This window comes from Mus musculus, chromosome 9, assembly GCF_000001635.26.
Source record: "Mus musculus strain C57BL/6J chromosome 9, GRCm38.p6 C57BL/6J".
In the NCBI taxonomy this organism is placed as follows: domain Eukaryota; kingdom Metazoa; phylum Chordata; class Mammalia; order Rodentia; family Muridae; genus Mus; species Mus musculus.
Genome location: NC_000075.6, coordinates 75,332,603 through 75,353,252, shown reverse-complemented (window position 1 = coordinate 75,353,252; position 20,650 = coordinate 75,332,603). Strand labels below are relative to the sequence as shown.

The 20,650-nt window shown below is 46.6% G+C and overlaps 2 protein-coding genes across 4 annotated transcripts in view; both read right to left on the bottom strand.

The window, feature by feature from the left end:
- Positions 1-1,612: 1,612 nt before the first annotated feature.
- Positions 1,613-5,495, bottom strand: Bcl2l10 (Bcl2-like 10). The gene is made up of 2 exons (NM_013479.2): positions 4,898-5,495; positions 1,613-2,242 (listed from the first exon to the last, which is right to left on the bottom strand). Exons 1-2 carry the CDS (start codon positions 5,348-5,350, stop codon positions 2,120-2,122), a joined length of 576 nt encoding a protein of 191 aa, NP_038507.1. The 5' UTR covers positions 5,351-5,495; the 3' UTR covers positions 1,613-2,119.
- Positions 5,496-7,329: 1,834 nt separating this feature from the next.
- The window catches only part of Gnb5 (guanine nucleotide binding protein (G protein), beta 5), a 39,636-nt gene continuing 26,315 nt past the window's right edge, over positions 7,330-20,650 (bottom strand). For all 3 annotated transcript variants that reach the window (NR_073186.1, NM_010313.2, NM_138719.5), the window contains 8 exons: positions 20,368-20,444; positions 18,952-19,084; positions 17,459-17,602; positions 15,891-15,982; positions 13,017-13,065; positions 9,649-9,745; positions 8,606-8,772; positions 7,330-8,300 (listed from right to left, as the gene is read on the bottom strand). Coding sequence is in view for 2 of the 3 variants with exons in the window: in NM_010313.2 (NP_034443.1) it covers positions 8,289-8,300; positions 8,606-8,772; positions 9,649-9,745; positions 13,017-13,065; positions 15,891-15,982; positions 17,459-17,602; positions 18,952-19,084; positions 20,368-20,444 (771 nt within the window). In the remaining variant the exon portion in view is untranslated. The remainder of the gene's footprint in view (positions 8,301-8,605; positions 8,773-9,648; positions 9,746-13,016; positions 13,066-15,890; positions 15,983-17,458; positions 17,603-18,951; positions 19,085-20,367; positions 20,445-20,650) is intronic.

Here is a 20,650-nt window from a genome sequence, read left to right as displayed (position 1 = left end):
TAAATAAGAAATCAGACACAGAGAGCCATGAGCTGTCTGATTCCATTTATAGGGAGCGTTTAGAAGAGGCAGATTCAAAGACAGAAGGTAGATTAGTGGTTGCTGGGGTAAGGGAAGGGAGGATCAGAAGGCTGCAAGCGGGTGTGGCATTTCTTTTTGAGAGATGGAATTAAAGGAAGAGTGATGGCTGGGTGCTACTGTAAACACACTAACAGCCATCCGAGCACTCACTTTAAAATGCTGAACAGGGTTGTGTGTTGTGTGAGATTTCTCTCAGTACAAATGCAAAGAATACAACTGTCAGAGTGTGATGTTAGACTCCAGCCTCTGCTCAGGCCACAATATCTGCAGCAGCCCCTTCCCTCTCAGTTGCAGACAGGCAGCTGCTGAGACACTTGCCACTCCCTAGCTAACAGACTCACCTGGGGAACCTGAATTTACAACAAAGGGGCTATTGGTGTGCTCAGCCTCTTCCCTGCCCACAGCTCTGGAACCAACTGCGTTGTAGACTTGTACCCCTCCCCCCATTTTCTCAGAAAGGTACCAAAAAGAGACCCCAACTTCTGCCACACAGGCCCTGATTCCCTTTCTTGAGGACTCCCCCAAATTGGAATTTCCCTAGGAATCTCATGATAGGAAGAGACAAAGAGGGTCAAAGAGCTAGGTGAGCAGCTAACAGTGATTGCCTCCAAACCGCTCTACCTGAGTTTGATCCTAGGAAACCACATGGTGAAAGGAGGGGACCAGCTCCTAAAAGTTGTCTTCTGACCTCCATATGTGCACTATTGTGCACACACGCACACACACTATAAGCAAGCAAACAAACAAACAAATATTAATTGTAGTTTGGCTGGTGAGGTGGCTTGGTAGGTAGAGGTCTTCTGACTTCCCATGTGTACATACATACACGCACAGACACACCACTATAACGAAGCAAAACGAACAAATGTAGTTTGGCTGGTGAGATGGCTTGGTAGGTAAAGGTATTTTCCAGCAAGCTTGGTGACTCAAATATGATCTCCAAGACCCACATTTCCAGTCAGAAACATTGTCACATTTACAGTCAGAAATACTGTCACATGCACACAAACCAACCATGATCAGACCCAGTTTTATGAAATGGCAAGCTGATAATGGCCAGGGAGGTTTGCTGGGACACAATGTTTACCCACTATACAGGGCTTGAGTAGACTGAAGAGTGGAAGGGGGAAAGGAGGAATGGTTTATGAACTTTCATGTAGATGAAATGTTTAAAACAAAGCATTGTTAAGGCTGCAGAGATGGATCAGTGGTTAAGAGCACTGGCTGCTCTTCCAGAGGACCCAGGGTTGATTCCCAGCACCTGCGTGGTGACTCATAACCATCTGTAACCCCTGCTCCAGGCATCTGATACCCTCTCCCGGCCTCACAGGCATAAGACATATCAGTGGTGCACAGATCGTACAAGCATAACACACATACACATTATAAAAATAAAAATTACTCCCCGCACAGCAATATAAACCAAATCCTGGTTTATATTGGAGACAATAAAAGTAAATTGTCATCAATTTGAGTTACTCCTAAGAACAAGAGTCTTGCCAAGTTATAGAAAGACATTTTCTTTTTTTCTCCCTTTTTAAAAAAGCGCATACATTTATTAAGAATTTGAAGTTATTAAAAATGTATTAAGGGGAGTATTATAAATTCAGAAGTCCTTAGAACTAGGCACAGAAGAATTTAGGTTTCAAGGGATTCCTTCCAGTTTCCTATTGCATTCCTCATTGCTCTGAGCTTTAGGATCCCCTGCCCTGGAACCCTGGCAGCTCAAGAACCCAGAACAGATGGGGGAGGCTCTGCTGCACCTGCAGCCAAATTCAGACAGCTGGACATCCAGTCAGTGTGTGTAGCGTTTTCTGAAGTTCTCTGGAGTGATGGGGACCATTTCCTCACTTAGCAGCGAAAAGCTACATGGGCCCCTTTCAAATGCTGGCCCCATCACAAACCCAGAACTCCATGTAGCATGCAGGTAGAAATGTCTCTAGGCTGGAGGACTTCCTCAGTTCTTATCCAATTACCCAGAATTGTTCCTTAGAGGGTTCACAGGTAGGTAGGTAAGATCGCTTTAAAAATTTTAAACTTATAAACGTTTCCAGATAAAAAAGATGGCTGTTGCAAAGAAGCCTGACAGAAAAGCCTGAATCAGCAATCTTCTCCAGAAGCCGAGCGGTAAAGGATTCTTGAAGAAGCGGCAAAAGCCATCCTGCAGGGTGGGGGGAAAGACAAGAATTAGCCTGTCTCCTCATGAACAAACCTGGGCCCCAGATTCACAGTAGGCACAGCTGGAGGGATGGCTCCGAAGTTAAGAGCACTGTCTGCTCTTGCAGAAGATTTGGGTTCCGTGCCCAGCACCCACATAGTGTCTCACAACTGCCCATAATTCCAGTTCTAGGAGATCTGACATCCTCTCTGGCCTTCCCGAGCATTTCCACATAAAGGGCTAGCTCAGAGCTTAGAGGTCAAACATGTGATGAGCATGCACAAGGCCCTGGACCAGTCTCCAGTATGAAGAACACTCTAGGATACATGGGAGGTTTTAGATCATGCCATACAAATAAAGGCACCTGGCTACCGGACACCTCCCAGTTAGGTTTTGTAATAAGCAATCCAACTTGCTGCATCAGCAACCATCTAACTGCCTCATATGGCACAGATATCCTCAGTACACCTCAACGCTTACTTAAGACACCTTGGAGAACTCTCTTAAAACCTCTTATTACTCTCTGATCCCTTCCCCACAACCTCCAGTAAAAAGCATTCTCTCCTTTGACAGCACAGTCTATCTTCAGCCCTTCTAGTCACTCTTGACCCTCTCTCTGTAAATCAAATTCAAAATGGTTTCAAAACTCATGGGGGACCCCCCTGGATCACAGCTCTGGTTACTCCTTTAATAAGTATCTTGGTTCTTATGGTCACAGGCCCCCTCTTGAATACACTTTCCCTCTCAATTCATCCAGACTGCTGTGTGGTGCATCACACACACTCATGTGGACAATATCCTACTATTGTGCCAATCTCTGACTCAGATACCCGGAGATGGGAGACCTGCTGACCGCACCACCCAAGTCAGTATGACAGCGATCAGACACTTAACGCCTGTTATCTCCAGACCAAAAAAGGCTGGGAATGTTATATGTGAACTAGAGGGTATCCAGGCCATGCTGACTCGCAGCAGCTGCTTTCTCTACCTTCACAGCTTGTGTAAAAGAAATAGCAGATAACCCTGTTGAAAGTCAGCCTGGGAACTCGTAAGCCTCTATTCCCCAAAGGGAACAGCTGGGTGCCTGACACCCTAAGTAATCAAGGGCTATGGGTAGCAAATCCTGTATCGTGAACAGACACTAACTAAAGGGCCCAATCTTTCCCACTTCCCCTCCTGCTCTAGCATCGGTGACTGCTACACACACCCATGCATCCACACGGACGGATTCATCACTATGTGGCACACGACCTACCCCTTCCTCTGGAGCCTTTGAGACCTAAAGAGACCTCGCTTGGCCTTATGGACCTAAACTCTATGCAGAGCTGTCGCCATGTTGTCTTCTCAGGGTGCTAGTAAGTCTGATAGTGAATCTCTCTCCCCCAAAAAGGAAAATCTGACCAAGGCTGAGATGAGAGCTTATGAGAGAGAGGAGGTAGAGGGAGGAGCCAGGAGGCAGAGGGAGAAATCAACACTCGGTCTTAATGACCTCTTCAGAGGGCTCAGAGAGGGTCCTTGGAAACTCGGCTGAAGGCAGTCTGTGGGCCCAGTGGAGACCCGTCCATCAGGAGCAGGGCAGGTACTAACATGTCCTGCTGCCTTGCCTTTCCCAGGTAGCTTAAATGCAGACTCCTGACAGGAGTGTAATCCATTTGGGTTTTGTATAGCAGGTTTTAATGGTTAAGTTATATTTACCCCATAATGTATCCATTTTGATTCAACCACAATGAAGAGGGAGGTAAAGAAACCTGAGGAGGCTAAGCTCAGCCTCCAAGGGGCCTGTTGTGGACTAACCTAAGATAGAAGGGTTCCCTTCCCTTTCCTCCCCTTTCCTCCCCTTTCCTCCCCTTTCCTCCCCTTTCCTTTCTTTTTCTCTCCTCTTTTCTGGTGATGCTGGGGATCGAACCCAGGGCTTCACAGATGCTAACAGTCTACCATCAAGCTTTTTATCCTCATCCTGTGTGTTTTCCTTGATCAATAGCTCCATGCAGCTGGAGGGAGGCTAAGGACTGCCTCGTTAGCCTACACCACCGAGATTAAGGACCAACCGAAAGCCATGAGCCTGGAGGTTGCCCAGCAGGGAAAAGTACAGTGGCCTAAAAGATCCCAGTCAGGCTCCTCACTTGGTGGCCCCACACATTTCACAATCCCTAAGGCCTTACTCTAATAAGGGTAAGTCTGGGCATGGTTACTGCTCCCTTTATACCACTTGGGCCTATTAGACTTAATCAACCCTCCCTGACAGTCCTGGGCTAAGAGTTAGGGTAAGCCAAGTGTGCCTGACTGCCCCTGAATGAAGTTTTATAAAAGCTATTGAGTAAGAGCAGCCTATAAAGAAATCCCTGAAAAAAAAAAAAAAAAAAAAAAAAAAAAAAAGAAATCCCTGGGCTGGAGATGTGGCTCACTTAGTTCTTGCCCAGTATGCTCAAAGCCCTGGCTTCCCCTTCTAGCACCACAAAAACCCACCATAATGACATAGCCTGTAATCCTGGTGCTCATGGGATAGAAGCAGGAGGACCATAGTGGCAGGGTAGTATCTGGTGAGGTTTGAGGCCAGCCTAGGCTGGCTACATAAGACCCTGCGGTAAAGGCACTCAACACATCCTCCTGTGCCCCGTCTCCCAAGCCATCTCCGTCACCCTCCTCCAGTGGTCTCACCCAGCCGCCGAGAGCCTCCAGCCTGGCGCGGTGCCGACGCCCCATGAGCAGATTATACAGAAAGTTCACTATGAGACAGCAGTCTCGGGTCACTATGACACGATTCCCCAGATCCCTCTTCTGCTTGACAGCCATGTAAGGGCCTTGATTCATAAGCGTCCCCGCGAAGGCCAGGAGCATCACCAGTTGGCTCCAGCTGAAGTCTTGGTCTTTGGAGAGCAACTTATCTGCCATCTGTTTCACCAGCTCCAGGCGATTGCCCCGGCTTTCGCAGAAGGAGGAAAAAAATTCTTGGTGCTCCTGCTGGATCTGCCTAGTCACAGAGCGAAGCAAGGCCGCCTCGACAGACGTGGGCGGTGGCTCTGGGGTGTCCGGCTCCCGTGCGCAGAAGAATATGTAGTCAGACAGCAGCCGTCTAGTGCGTTCATGCAGTGGGTCCTGCGAGTCGGCCATCCTTTGGCTCCTGCACCCGGTCCAACCTCAGTAGGCTTTCTAGGCTCAGCTACTTCCCACTCTGACCCACCTGGACATTTGGGAATATCACTTGCACCTGGTACAAGGAGAGCGTCATGGGGTGGGGCAAGCAGGAGCAGCGGGAGACCCTCGGATTATTGTTGAGGTTTAAATAGATGGGGGCTGGAACTTTCTAGGGAGTGAATAGGTCATTCTCCTGCCTCAGCCTCCGGAGTTGCTGGGATTACAGACTTGAGTCATCAGGCCCAGCTGGTAGCGATTGCAATTGGCCTACTTGTTTGGGAATTAAGGATATACCCATCATTTTGCAAGTGGTTGTCCCAGGCTGGAGGAGGCAAGGTGGCCCCAACCCCTGACTCTTGCCTATTTCTGACCTACCAGCAATGCCTCCTAGAGCCTGTCTGTTCTCCATTGATACATTTCTAGTACAGTGGTTCTCAACTTTCCCAATGCGGCTATCTTCAGGTTGTGGTGACCCCAACTATAAAATGATAGTTGCTACTTCAAAACTGTAATTTTGCTACTGTTATGAAGCATAATGTAATATCTAATATGTAATATGTAGGATATCTAATATATGGCTCCCACAGGGGTTGAGACCCATAGGTTGAGAACCACTGCTCTACTGAGCAGGCCTGCTGGGCTCTAGCCTTTGTGGGCCCTCTCGGGGCTCCTTTTTGGCATTCTGTGATGCTGATGTTACCCCAAGTTTCCTCAGAGGCCTTCTCCCAGAGGCCAACTCTGCCCAGTTGTCCTGGTCCCTTCTTTAAGCCCACACTCTCTAGAGTTCTGCTTTAATCCAGGAGAGTCTTCCTGGGGGCCTGAGGGGCAGCAAAGAGAGCTCTTTAGAGTGTGGAAGTATAATCCAGAACCCTTCTGAGTCCCTGAGACGCTTTCAGGGCTCCTGAGGGATATTTACATAATATTAATGACATGACAAAAATATATGTGGCTTTTTGTCACTCTGAGTTCCGCAGAGACTGCTGAAGTGGGGACAGTGCCATTCTGCTGACTGGAAGAATGTTGTTCTGTATTCTGAGGGTCTCTGTAAGGAGCATGGGGCTGGGGCTACAAAGCCAGCACTAAGCAAAGAGCCAGGCAGAGTAGGATAAGACAAGACAGACAATCTAGAGACACACATACCCCCTTCTTTTCAGGGTCAACAAATCTTTGGCTGGTCAGACACCCAAGGCCATCCACAATGCCAGTTTTTTTAGCAGTGTCTGAGGTGTCCTTTGGTTCCCAGTACACTTAAACAAAACAGAATTAAGCATTCTTTTAAAAGATGAGGTCTTGGAGCTGGGGCTATATTTCAGTTGGTAGAGCGTGAATCCTGAGGGAAGGCCTGGATCTGATCTCTAGCAGCACCTACAGTCTTAGTGCATCTAGTGTGCAGGGCACGCTGGCCGATCAACATCTGAGAGGCCAAGGCAGAGGGATAGAAAGTTCCCAAGCATACTTGACAATGTAGAAGGTTTGAGGCAGCCATGATACCTTGTTTCATTATAAACATAACAAGAGGCAGGGAGGGAGACTGCTCAGTGGGTAAGGATGCTTGCTACCAACTGGGCCTGACAACCTGAGTTCCATCTGACTTCCTGACTTCCACTGTTTATACTCTGACCTCCACGTGGGCTCTGTGGCCTGTGTATTCACGACCACACACAGAGAATTAAAAAAAAAAAATCAAATAGATGAATAAATAAATAAATACCAGAGCAAAACAAAAACATTGAGAAGATGAGGCCTCACTATGTGGCTGAGGCTGAACTTGATCTCTTGGCTTCAAGCTATCCTTTGGCCTCTGCTTCTCTGTACCTGAACTTAAAAGTATGTGCCACCATTTCTATTAACATGGCATCTCATTACACGAAGAGTTTCTAAAAGAACAAACCTCTACACCTTTAAAAGAACAAAAGGAAGAAAAAGCAGGGACCTTGTAATACACAGGAGCCAGTCGCATCTAGAAGGAATTTATGATTCAAATAAAGACAAGATACCCCTTGGATAACAAAGACATTATTATTATTCATGGCCTGCCCACCAGTCTGTGTCAGTACAACTGCTGTGCAGGACATTCGAATATAATTTATAGGGACAACACACAGTTTATCTTAGGCATTTCTGATAACACTACTAGCAGGCTTTTAAATCAGTTTAGTGGCCTGTCTTCCCATGCCAGAAGGTTCTGTTTGCTCTCTGCAGTATTTGTGCTAGGAATGGCAACCTGTTTTGCCCTCAAGTGTCGGGGATGCTCAGCCTAGACTGCCATCGATCACAAGTGAATTATACAGTTTTTTTTTTCTGTTTTCTGCATGTGTCCGTTTCATTTCTAAAGACTCCCCCAGACCCTCATCCCCCAAAACAAAACCAAACATTATCTTAAAAAAGACAACTGAACAGGTTGAAAAAAGATAATTTTACCTAAAAACAGTTTTAAAAAGTGGTTCTGTGTAGTTACATCTGGAAATAGAATTTCCTTCTATTACAGACCAGTGAACATTCTTTCTTACAGTCCACATAACCGGCACATCCCAAGGATGGTTCTAGAAGCCACAGTCCACGCCAAGAAAAGGTACAGTTTAAAGTGCTCTGAAGACAGACTAGATCCAAGGAAACAACGAGGGACATTTTAAATGCTGATAAATGTGAAATTCCATTGGCTGGAATAATTTCAAAAACAGACAGAACTTAGCAGAGTTTTTGAGATGACAGAAGGGCTTGAAGGTCCAGTTGAAGTGCCACGGCCTATCCGAGTGTTTCCAGGGAGGGGGCAGATTTCATGGAGACACTGGACGGGGTGAGTGAGTGCCGAGCTGTGAGGTTGCTCCCATAAGCTAACCTGTGGGAAGCCCTGGGCTCATGGAGAAGTCATATCTACACGAGAGGACACACATTCTTGAACGCTGTCAGAAGATTATGCCCAAACCTGAGAAGACACAGATAGGTACTTTTTAATAGTTAATAGTTTAAGAGTTGAGTTTAATGTTTAAAGATATGAAGTTAGAGTGTACACACATATACATACACATATGCATTCACGCTCACACACTCCACTGAACAGGGCTTCAGCCTATTTTCTCACCACCATGTTGAACACCTGTGTGCACGAGGCTCCCAACCTCCCAGAGACAACCACTTGTCACCTGTATCTCTGGACAGGGGCAGAGATTGCTCAGGAAGGCCACCACCCGTCCTCTCTGTTCACACAGGAAAATGGAACACCCTTCTTACTCTTAGGGTGTGATCCCATGATCCCGAGCAGAATGCTGTCCCATCAGGAGACACTCGCAGAGTGCTGACGCGGTTTTCATGTCCAAACAGGATGGAGACCCGGGAGCCCTTGAGAACATCCCAGACATTGATGGTATAGTCATTGTACCCAGCAAAAAGCAGGCGACCTGGAAGAAGATATAATGGTTAAATCAGTTCCTGTTTTTCCTTTCTTGACTCTCATTCACTCACTCACTCACTCTCTCATTCACCAATTAATTTCATCATCCATCCATCTATCTACCCTCTCACTCACCACCCTTCCGCCCACCCACTCACCTATCTACCCACCCATCCATCCAACCATCTACCCTTCCATTCATACATCCACCCAGCCACCCACCCAGCCACCCACCCACGAATCCACTTACCCACTCACTCACTTATCCACTCACCTAGCTACCCCACCATCCACACAATAAACACAGATTAATCTAGGCCACTGTATGGCAGGCAATGTGTGTTGCCTTTGCAATTCAGGAGAAGTAGTCATTGTCTTCTGGGGAAGGCATGGAACAGAGAGGACTATCACTGTAGTACCATGTGGTAGAAGCCACCATGCTAGGGTCACATGTGTATAGGATGCCACTGGGCCTTAGAGGAAGCAGGAACACTCCTGCTATTTCTACACCTTCCACTAGAGTTCACAGAGATTAAGGCAAAGTGGCCAACGTTTTGAGGGCAGAGCAGTGGTCTTCGATGCTTGGGTACCAGAAAGTGGCTGCAGCAAAGGCAGAGACTGAGAACAGGGCGGTGTCCCCTCAACACTGGCTTGGCTTCTGCTAGCTGCTTCCCAGGTGTGGGCAGGGTTGCAGGGGCTTTCAGAGCATAAAGTGGCAATGGCCAGGGAAATGAGGTGAAGGGAGGCATGTCTGAAGGTCCCACATGGCTTCAGCATAGCACCTCACCAACAGCTCAGCGATGGGAAGCTTGGCAGAGCGCTGGTTCGTTCTTTATAGGTCTAGTCCTACAGTCCTGGGGAAGTTTCTGAAGTAAAACCTTACCACTGAGGGAGAAGTCCACACTCGAGGCGCCAAATATGATGCTCTCCTTGGAGTAGATGGCGACCTCTCTATCTGCCCTCAGGTCATAGAGGCGACACTGAGGTACAAAGGAACAAAGGTAGAATTACTTCTGGCTTCAACTTGTCAAAGTACAGACCACACACCTACTATTACTACTGGGGACCAGCAGCATTTGGTCCCCAGACCTGCTGTAGTTTGAGGCGTGACAGGAGAAAACCTCTTTTGTTCTCTTTTTATTTTATCCTTCAATCCTATTTCCAGTTAATAATGTCTTTGGGTCAGTAGGGACTCAAAGAAACAGCTAGTGTAAAAAATGTTTTCAGGTACAGAGACAAACATAGAACCCTACCTCCTTCTTCCTTGATGACGCACATACTGTCATTGTGGAACATTCCAGAATGCTTAGAAATTCACACACGAGGAAATGAAAGTCACCCCAAGTCCTAGAGGTATTTGCTAATGTCTGGGATGTCACTTTTTGTGTGTTTCTAAAAAATACATTTTATGTGTGTGTGCTGGATAGTTTTACGTCAACTTAACCCACGCTAAAGTCATCTGAGAGGAGGGAACCTCAATGAAGAAAATGCCTCCATGAGACTGGGTTGTGGGCAAGGCTGTAGAGCATTTTCTTAATTGGTGATTGATGGCGGAGGGCCCAGCCCATTGTGGGTGGTGCTATCCCTGGGCTGGTGGGCTGCTATGAAAAAAAAGCAGGCTGAGCAAGCCAGGAGGAGCGTGCCAGTAAGCGCAACCCTGCATGGCCTGTGCCAGTGCCTGCCTCCAGGTTTGAGTTCCTGTCCTGGCTTCCTTTGATGAACAGTGATATGCAAGTGTAAGCCAAAGACCCCTTTCCTCCCCAACGTGCTTTTTGGTCATGGTGTTTCATCAGAGCAGTAGAAACCCTGAGTAAGACTGTGTGGAAATCGATGGGCTGGGTGTTCACTGCTGGCTCTGTCAACATTATGTGGTAAGCACTTACCAGAATTAGTCTTCAAAGACGACGATCTACATGGCAGGCCAATATTTCCCATATGGCCATGTCTCAATCTATTAGGCAATAGTGAACTAAATGGTCTTAGGACTAAACTTTCTCTTTTATGCATAATTCTTTGATGAACATGTGTGTGTGTGTGTGTGTGTGTGTATGTGTGTATGTGTGTGTGTGTGTGTGTGTGAAGAAAGCTGATTTTTGAATGCACTACAAGGGGCAATGGGCTGGGCAGTCACAGTAGAACTGCCCATAGCTATGTGATAGACATTTTTATATAAAAATCTTTGTATACATGTTGATGTCTGACTTGCATTGGCTTAGGAGCAGAGCCCTTAGAGCAGAATGGTTTCCATGAAATGGTATAGTGAAAATGTGTGCCTTTATATTTTGTTACATATTTTTGACACATCTAAGAGTTTTAAAAATATTTTATTATTTATGAATGTGAATATGGGTGTGCCTGTGTGTGTGCATGCGTATGGTGTGTGGGGAGGACAGAAGAGGGTGTCAGGTCCCCCAGAACAGAAGTTACAGGTGGTTGTAAGCCACCTCACATGAGTGCTGGCATTGAACTTGGGTCCTCTGGGAGGGCACCAAGCTCTCTAATCTCCGAGCCATCTCTTCAACCCTGAGATTTTCATTATTATCAAAACTCTTCCACAGCAGCAGCTTGGAGTGAAGCCCATTCTTTAATATTGGGTATTTTTTAGGGCAACAAGAACAAAAAAAAATTATGTTTTCTCTTAAAAACATATATCAATATAATTTGCTACTTGTAACAAAACTGTGAGAATGGAATCTGGTTTTAGGTAAGCAATCACTGCTGTAGGGTTTTTAAGTCGAGAAAGGCACAAAAATATTTACCTATAGCAAAGTTTGTTTAGTAGCCTAGGTTGCTCGTGAACTTGCTGTGTGCCCCTCCCTAGCTAAGGATCACCTTGAATATCTGTTCCTCTTATCTCTGCCTCTCTCATGCTGAGCTTACAAGCAATGGACCACCATGTTGGTTTTATGGCAGTGTTCTTAAAGAGGGTGGGAATAACTTACAAAGAGCTCTCTCCAGATGGAAGATTCTTTGAGGTCATGATGGTATGTCAATACTATGAAATACCAGACAGTAATTGAGAAAATATGCTAGGGGAAAATGCTTGTTAGTCACAGAAGAATGTATACAGGCTGCCATCATGTGAAAAAGACAAATATACAAATAGATATTGTATTTATGGAGAGCAAGGGCTGCCAGGATTCATTAAACTGCTTTTTCCTTAGGAAAGGAGAGGAATTCCCTTCAATATTGATTCAGAGACTACACATAACTTCTGTGACTAGAAAACAAGTTTAAAAAAAATAAAATTAAGCCAGGCAGTGGTGGTGCACGTCTTTAAATCCCAGCACTTGGGAGGCAGAGGCAGGCGGATTTCTGAGTTTGAGGCCAGCCTGGTCTACAGAGTGAGTTCCAGGACAGCCAGGGCGACACAGAGAAACCCTGTCTCAAAAAACCAAATAAATAAATAAATAAATAAATAAATAAATAAATAAAATAAAATTAAGGTATAGTGACAATTTTGGAATTTTGGCTTCTTTAAAAATACAGAGCTATTATAAGAACAGGCTTTCATCTTAATCCCAGGTGCAGGGGTGTGGGCTGCTTCCCGCAGCAGCTGACCATGATTTGCCTTGTGCTCTAGCAAAAGCGTGGTTTTACCAACTGCAGATAATTTCTGTGATTCTGTGATGTTTGGAATTCCGAGAACTTGTCAGAGGGTATATAAATGTTAGGTGGGTTGGTTACGGTTTGTTGGTTGTCATGCTCAAAGAATAAGCAAGAAGAAAGAAACTAGATTCGGATCTCTCTCTCCCCTGTATCCTTCTATCACTCCTATCTAGTGATAGGGGGTGAAACTGGGGTGGGGGGGAGGTAATGGTTGGGAAAAAGAAGAACCTACAAAGTAGCAAAGACCTACTACACTAAGGGGCTGGAGAAATGGCTCAGCTATCAAGATCACTGACTGTTAGTTCAAGGAATCAGGGTTAAGTACTAGCATCTAGATGGTGGCTCCCAACCATCTGCAATTCCAGTCTCAGGACAACCTTGTGCCCTCTTCTGCTCTCCGAGGGCACCAAGAATTCATGTGGTGAAAAGTCATATATTCAGACAAAACGTCCATACACATTAAAATGCATAGATAAAATTTGAAAAACAAAACAAATTAAGGCCTGATGTTTTCCTGTAGTATTTTCTGTTCCTTTGCTTTAAATAAAATTCCCTTGCTACTTCTGCAAAACATAAAAGTAAAAACAAGATATTACCCCCCCACCCTGCCTGGAGAGGACCGTCAATAACCGAGAAACATACCGTGGCATCATCCGACCCCGAAGCAAAAGCATCCCCACTGGGGTAGTACCTGCAGAGAGTTGGTAGAAAGCCCGTTATGCTGAATAGCCATTCCCATGACCCCGCTCAGGACCCCCAGGAAGGCATCCTAGGTCACAGAGCCAGAAGCTCCACCCCCGGGACACAGGGCCTTTGCATAGGCCTGACCTGAGGGGAGCCTCATGTGCTTGGACCACCAGCCTCTCATGTTCCTCGGGTAAACCCAGGACAGGGGCACTGCCTTGCAAAGCTGAACACTGAGGGCCAGAGGAAGTCAACACATTCACCCGGGGTACTGAGCAGAGCAGGAGCCCTGTCATGCACCTCATTCCCAAAGTGTGGCTCAGAGCACAGGGACAACGGAGTCAGAAGGACAGAGCCACATCAGCTATTGACACTGTCAGGACGTGCAGTACTTTGGGCAGTGACATCATCTTTTCCAGCCTGGTTTCCTCATCTGGACAGCGAGGATAATGAAGCCCGTCTACAGGGTGATGAACAAAGCAGTGAGTACCAAGAACCCAGCATGCCGCTAACTAAAAAGCCTCAGTGAACAGTGGCTATTCCTGCGGTCATCTTCTTCTCGGTGCTCAGCGGGAAGTATGGATGCTAGATTATAAACCACTGGCAGGAGCAGAGTGTGTGTGGGGGGTTAATTTGTTTGTTTCTTTCTTTACTTATTTATTTATAGGTGGAGTCTTATGTAGCTCAGGCTAGCCTTGAACTCTGTGAATGACCTTGAACTTCAGACCCTAGTGCCTCCACCTCCTCTGTTCTGAGAGTCCAGGAGTGAGCTACAACACCTGGCTTTATGGCCTGCTAGAGAGAGAACTCAGGACCACGTACATAAGTTAAGCACTCTGCCAACTGAGCTACATCCCTTGGTAAGTCTTTAATCCCTTCACATCGCCCACACTCTGATGTGTCTCCCTTTCAATGCATCTCCTGTCTGGTTACAAATGGCCTCCAGCCTGCAGCTTGTACTGGGAAGATAATAGTATAAAAAAATTGCTAACAGGGAAGGTTGGTTTTGTTGTTGTTTTTCATGCATATGTTTGTGTAGATGTAGAAGGTGGAGGGAAGCTTCAGGTATCAGTCTCAGGAAAATGTCCACCTCCTTTGAGTCAGGTTCTTTCACTGTCCTGGAGGCCACCAAGTGGCTAGATTGGCTGGCTGGTCAGCCCCAGGGGTCCTTTTATCTCTGCCTCCTCCTGGTTGGAGTTACAGCTACCTGCTACTATGCATGTGGATGCCAGAGACTGAAGCTGGCTCTTCGAATGGCTTACCAAATGAGCTATGCCCCCAGGCCCAGCAAGCTTGATTTTGTGTGGCTACCTTACAGAGTTTCTGACAGAAGTGGGTGAGGACAGAAAGGGTGGATGGGAAATGTTCACAATGTTTAGCTCTGTCTGCCCCACACCATGATCTGAATACATAGTACATAGTTTTTAAAGCGATGTGTGTCAAGTGTGTGTATGTGTTGTGTGTGCGTGTATGTGTGTCGTGTATGTGTGTATGTGCCCTGTGTTTGTGTATGTGTATATGTATGCATGTATGTGTATTTGTGTGTATGTGTTGTATGTGTGTATGTGCCCTGTGTTTGTGTGTGTGTGTATATATGCGTGTATGTGTATTTGTGTGTATGTGTTGTGTGTGTATGTGCCCTGTGTTTGTGTATGTGTATATGTATGCATGTATGTGTATTTGTGTGTATGTATGTGCCCTGTGTTTGTGTGTGTGTGCATGTATGCGTGTATGTGTATTTGTGTATGTGTTGTGTGTATGTATGTATGTGTCCTGTGTATATGTGTGTGTATGTGCCCTATGTGTATGTGTGTGTGTGTTGTGTGTTCATGTGAACGCAGGTGTCCCGAGGAGGCTGAAAGAGGATACTGGATTTCCTGGAGCTGCAGTTAGAGGCAGTTCTGAGTCATCTGGTGTGGGAGTTGGGAACTGAGCTCAGAGGAACACATCTAGTGTTTTCTCATCAGGCACGATGGCAATTTTTAGGGCTCCGAGCAGAAAGATGTTTTATATTTAGCCATGCTGTGCGTGGTACCTTCTGAACGAGTGAAGTCCCAACCCAACCCTTTTCTGGAACCCAACTTATGGAGAGCTTGCTACCAACTGAGCATCTCTGCCTGGCTGGATAGGGGTTTTTTTTTGACTGAAATAGCCCCATGAAGTTCAATGGCCACCTCCTGTCTATACTTCCTCTAGTCTTCCCTGTGTAAATGAATGGGCCACTGCCTACTGTCCAGATTAGAGATTTGGGCTTCCTGAGCTCAGTGTTTTTATAGTGTGGCCTGGCTCACCTTAGTGCCCTTCCTTAGCAACAGGCAAGGCTGGCTCTTCATCCTCCAGGCCGGTTTGGAGGTCACCACCTAGAAGTAGCCCAGCCATTCCTACCCCTGTTCTGTCTCCCCATGGTATATAGGTGTATCTTTTTGTATTTGCTTTGTTTCCTGAAGGGCAATAGAAGCTTTATCTACCATGTTCATTGCTGTAATCCTATTGCAGAGGAAATGCATGTATGCATGTAATTCCCTCAATAAACATGTGACGAATGCCTAAGAAACAGTGGCTCGCTTTGGGAGGATAAAGTTTGTCTCTAAGCAAGTAGATTAAGGGCTCCTGGGACCTGGAGCCTTTCCTGCTGAGGAGCCCTCTTTCTTAGGTGATCTCTGGTGTGTGTGTGTGTGTGTGTGTGTGTGTATGAGTGTGTATATATGTGTATGTGTGTTTATGTGTATATATGTTTATGTGTGTGAGTGTGTATGTATGTGTCCTGCTAAGGATGATCTAAGCCTCAGTAAAGTCCTAGGACAGAGGATCCCAAACATTTTACTTACTGACCGAACACTGTTGACATCCGATTCATGAGTTTCAAAGGCTTGCACGCACTGGCCAGAGCGCATGTCCCACACCATGGCCTTCTTGTCACAACCCTACAAACAGGAAATCATGCAGTTATACACTGCAAAGACTGTTCCCAGACAGGGATGGATCTTAAAAAGCCACTGTCCTCCACCCATTTAAGCCCAAGGAAGAAGACCTTCCTAGGACAGCAGAGCAGGCAGGCTCGTGACTTCCCTCTTTAGCACGCTTTCTTTTGTGTATTTCCGAGTTAGAGTAAGACCTTTGGTGTCTCCTCCCTCCTTCCTCCTGGGAGTTTTACTTTCTTCCACTCCCTTCCATTCTCTCCTCTTCCTATCCACTTTCCTCAGCTCTGTGGCAAGCAGGTGTTGGTGCATGGGGTGGGGGGTCAAGGTTTGTGACACCAAAGGAAGGGTTGGTGGTGTCTAAATCAAGCAGCCAACAGCTTCTGCTTTGTTGGCGTTGTAGAACCAACCTTCAGCAGAGTTAGAAATGGGGTTCCTTTGGGTGACCTGTACCTCACCAGCATGCTGACCTGGGAAACAGCTGTCCCAGGATCTCTTCATAGACCTGCCATTGAACAATTAGGGGAGAGGGTAGCAAGTCACCCCCCACCCCAGCCTCAACCCCAATGTTCTCTCTGAGTCACTTGCAAGTCAGAGAATCATAAACAAAAGGTTTTTCATATTATGGGGTTCCGATTCTGGGAGATTTTTTTTGATGAATCTGCACAGAGCTTGAATAGGAAAAGGCACTGTCTCAACAGTTAGATGAACCGATGGCTTCACACATTTGGGTTTGTTAGCTTTGAAGATATGAAGAGGCAAAGATGACATCTTAGGAGCACCTGCCATGGGAGATAGGACCCTGAGAGTCTCAATGAGGACAGACTGAGAGATCCAAGGACCCTCAACCTCCTGGTGGATGCTAAAATGAGTGGAGTTTATGTCTGCAAATAATCTACAGAGATAATGGTCCTATCCAGAGAGCAATGTGGTTGAGCAGGGACGATGCAGTTCTGCAAAGGCCCAGCGAGAAGACATGCACGGGAGGCCAACAGCATGAAATTAGTTAGGGCCTATATGGCGATTCCTATAGTTCCTCTTCTGTTTCTTGCATCCAAGGATGAGAAGGAGAATGGTGGCCAAAAGATGTGGGATGGGAGCGTCCCAAGCCCTGAGCTCTGTGACATCCCAGCACTGCCTCATCTTAGCGTGCATCGCACATGCGCAATGGTCCATGGTTACGCTAAGATGCAAACTTTACTTGAGGGATCTTAAATACACGGTGATGGACACACGCCCTGAGTTTCAGCATTCAAAGAGAGCATTCCAGATCTCTCTATAGACTTCTGAATGTTAGTGACAGAAGGAAGGGGGCCCGGAGGAAGGGGTGCCGAGACTGCTGTGGGTACCAGGGTTTTGCAGTCTCAGGGAGCTAAAGACACTTCCAGGAAAGAGACAGGACCAGACCCAAGAACAAGAACCAACTGCCAGCATCCACTTCCCTAGTGGACAAAAGACCCCAGAGATTTCCCTTGTGTTTACCCCAGACACGAAGGTGTTTCCTGTTTCCGAGGGGGCCAGGTCCAAGCAGAGGACGTCAGCCCCGTGCCCATGGAAGCTCTGTAACAGCTGTCCACTTTCCACATCCCACAGGGCGCAGGTGCCATCCCCGCTGGCTGTCAGAATCTGCATGAAGAAAGAGTGTTGGGGAAGGTTAGCTAAAGGCTTAACCTTCCACAGAGCATGCATAGCAGGCTGCACACACACACACACACACACACACACACACACACACACACACACATACACACACACATACACACACCCATACACACACACACCCATACACACACACACACACACACACACACACACATACACACACACACACACATACACACACACATACACACACACACACACACACACATACATACACACACACATACATACACACACACATACACACACACACACACACATACATACACACACGCATACACACACACACACACACACACACACAGGAACACACACCCTAGCTACTTGCTCCAGGAAATACTGTTCCCAGAAGACAGAAGCGGCTCCATACAACTTACCAAGGTTAACAAATTGATCACCAAGTCTCATTTAAAGACCCACACCTTGCCAGGCTTCCTGTCCAGCACTGTCAGGTCCCAAACCAGATTTCTGCCTGCCTTGCAGATCAGTATGACTGAGTCAACTATGGGGACAGCCACAGCTTGCTACAGAAATGCAGTCAGAGTGTTGGAGCTGTACTGCCCCTGCTGTGGTTTATGCAAAGTAAGGCACAGACTTAATGTCTGTGACATCTTGTTTTTGCTTTTTTTAAGTTAAAGACTAATTTTACTTATTTACGTGAATGTGTGTGTGTGGACCTCTGCGAGCTGAAGTCAAAGGTATCAGATCTTTCACAGCTACAGTTATAGGGATGCATTTTGGGGAATGCCTGGCTTGTTAGGAGCCATCTCTCCAGCTCTGTTTTGTTTGTTTGTTTGTTTGTTTGTTTTGTTTTGTTTTGTTTTGTTTTTTAGAATAGTACATAAAGGTTAGTGTGATGGCTCAGAGATCAAGAGCACTGGCTGCTCCTGCAGAGGACTAGGGTTTGGTTTCCTGCACCCAGAGTGGCTCCCATCCATCTATAACTCCAGGGGACTCTGACGCCCTCTTCTGGCCTCCACAGGCAATGCATACATGTAGGCAAACATGAACAGGAAGATATGTGCAGTGCACAGGCCTGCAGCTCAGCAGCCATATACTGCCTGCCTTACACGCAGCATTCTGACTCCCACCCACCCAGGGCAGAGCGCTCTCTACAACAGCCAACAGCCAGAGTTTGTCTCAACTCGACATCAGGAGGCCTGGTTTTCCTCCTTTTGATTTTATTAGGACAGTGACCAAGGAGGAATGGCCGGCGCTTCCTCTGGAGCCTGTGCCACACAGAGCTCACCTTACCCTGCATTTCCCAGATGTGTTCTGCAAGGGGAGTGCCCCAGTGGGGTAGGGGCACTCACCTGCATGTCAGAGTTGGTGAAGCTGCAGGCAGACAGGTAGTTGGTGTGCATAGCAACAGACTTCTTCTTGGCGGCCATGTTCTCGTTCTTGTCGAATGTCAGTGGATACACAGAGCACTTATTATCCAGACCACTAGCAGAGAGGACAGAAGAACCAAAGGTTGGCATGGAAGGATACAGACATGTGCATCTTTCTCATTTATACTGACTGCGCAAATGCTTTCCCTTAGCAGCATTTTACATTGCAACCTCACCCCTTTGACTCAAGACCTTTTTAATCTATAGTCAAACTGAAACAAACCCACGAAAATAAACTTGGAAACTCCTTTCCTCAGATTCAAAAACAGCATGTCAAGTGTGTGAGAGCGAAGGCAGAACCAGCTGAATACAAATGAGACAGCTACTTCTAAGTAGACCGGGTGCACATGTGCATCTCTCCCAAATAAGAACATTCCTTATGCATGTGCCGTGTCTTTATCACAGCTCAGAGATTAGCAAGAGTTCCCTATCAGCTAATAAGAAGCCAAGGAGTTAAGAACCTAACGGCCGGAGAGATGGCTCAGTGGTTCAAAGCACTGGCTGCTTTTATGGAGGACCTGAGTTCTATCCCAGGACCCACATGGCAGCTCACAACCATCTGTAACTCCAGTTGCAGGGCCTCCAAAGCTCTCTTCTGGCCTTTGAGGGCATCAGGCATACATGCAATGCATAGACTATACAAATAGTCACAATAAAATTAAATAAGCCAAAAAAACTAGCAAATGCAAAATATCTACAGAGGACCTGGCTTCGTTGCTTGGCACCCCATGTTGGCATTTCTTCTGACTTAGGGGGCACTAGGTACACTCATGGTGCACACATGTATATGCAGGCAAACATTCACACACATAAAATAAAGTAAATAAATAAATCTAAATTTGTAATTGAAAAAGTATTGTTTGTGTGTGTGTGTGTGTGTGTGAGAGAGAGAGAGAGAGAGAGAGAGAGAGAGAGAGAGAGAGAGAGAGAGAGATGCACCACAGCATGCATGCGGAGGTCAGAGGACAACTCTCAAGAGTCAGTTTACTCCTTCCAGTAGGATCCAGGATTGGACTTGGGTCATCAACCTGCATAGCAAGCAAGACCTGAGCCATCTTGAGGGTCTCTGTGTGGCGTTCCATGTGGGTGCTGGGGTCTGAACCCGAGTTCTCACATTGATTTACCCACTGAGCCATCTCCCTGGGCCTCTGGCTGTTTTTTATTGTTCAGGACAGCTCTTGGCCAGATATTATTAAGGGCTTATCATTCTGGACCTAATTGGTTTTCGTGGTTAGAAGTTCAGCCCTGTATCAGAAATGTTTTAGACGGCTTGGATTTTGGAGTATTTGCCTATACGAAGCAGTCTTTGGTGGCTCACGGGACATTTGGAAAACTTACCCACAAGCAATGGCGCATCCCGATGGCGCGTAAGCACACGCCATCACCCAGGTGCAAGGCATGGTGACCGCGTGCTCCTGAAACATTAGAACCAATCGGGGATGAATAAGGCCCTTCCACATGGGTCTTAATGTCCAAGCTTCTACAAACTAGAAAAACCTGGGTCCCTGTTTATCTGTCACCATTTACACGGCAGTGGCAAGGCATGAAACTGGGCTTCACACTGACGATGGGACTCAGCCTTCTGGTGCCAACCAAAGCCCACTTAGTAAGAATCACCATA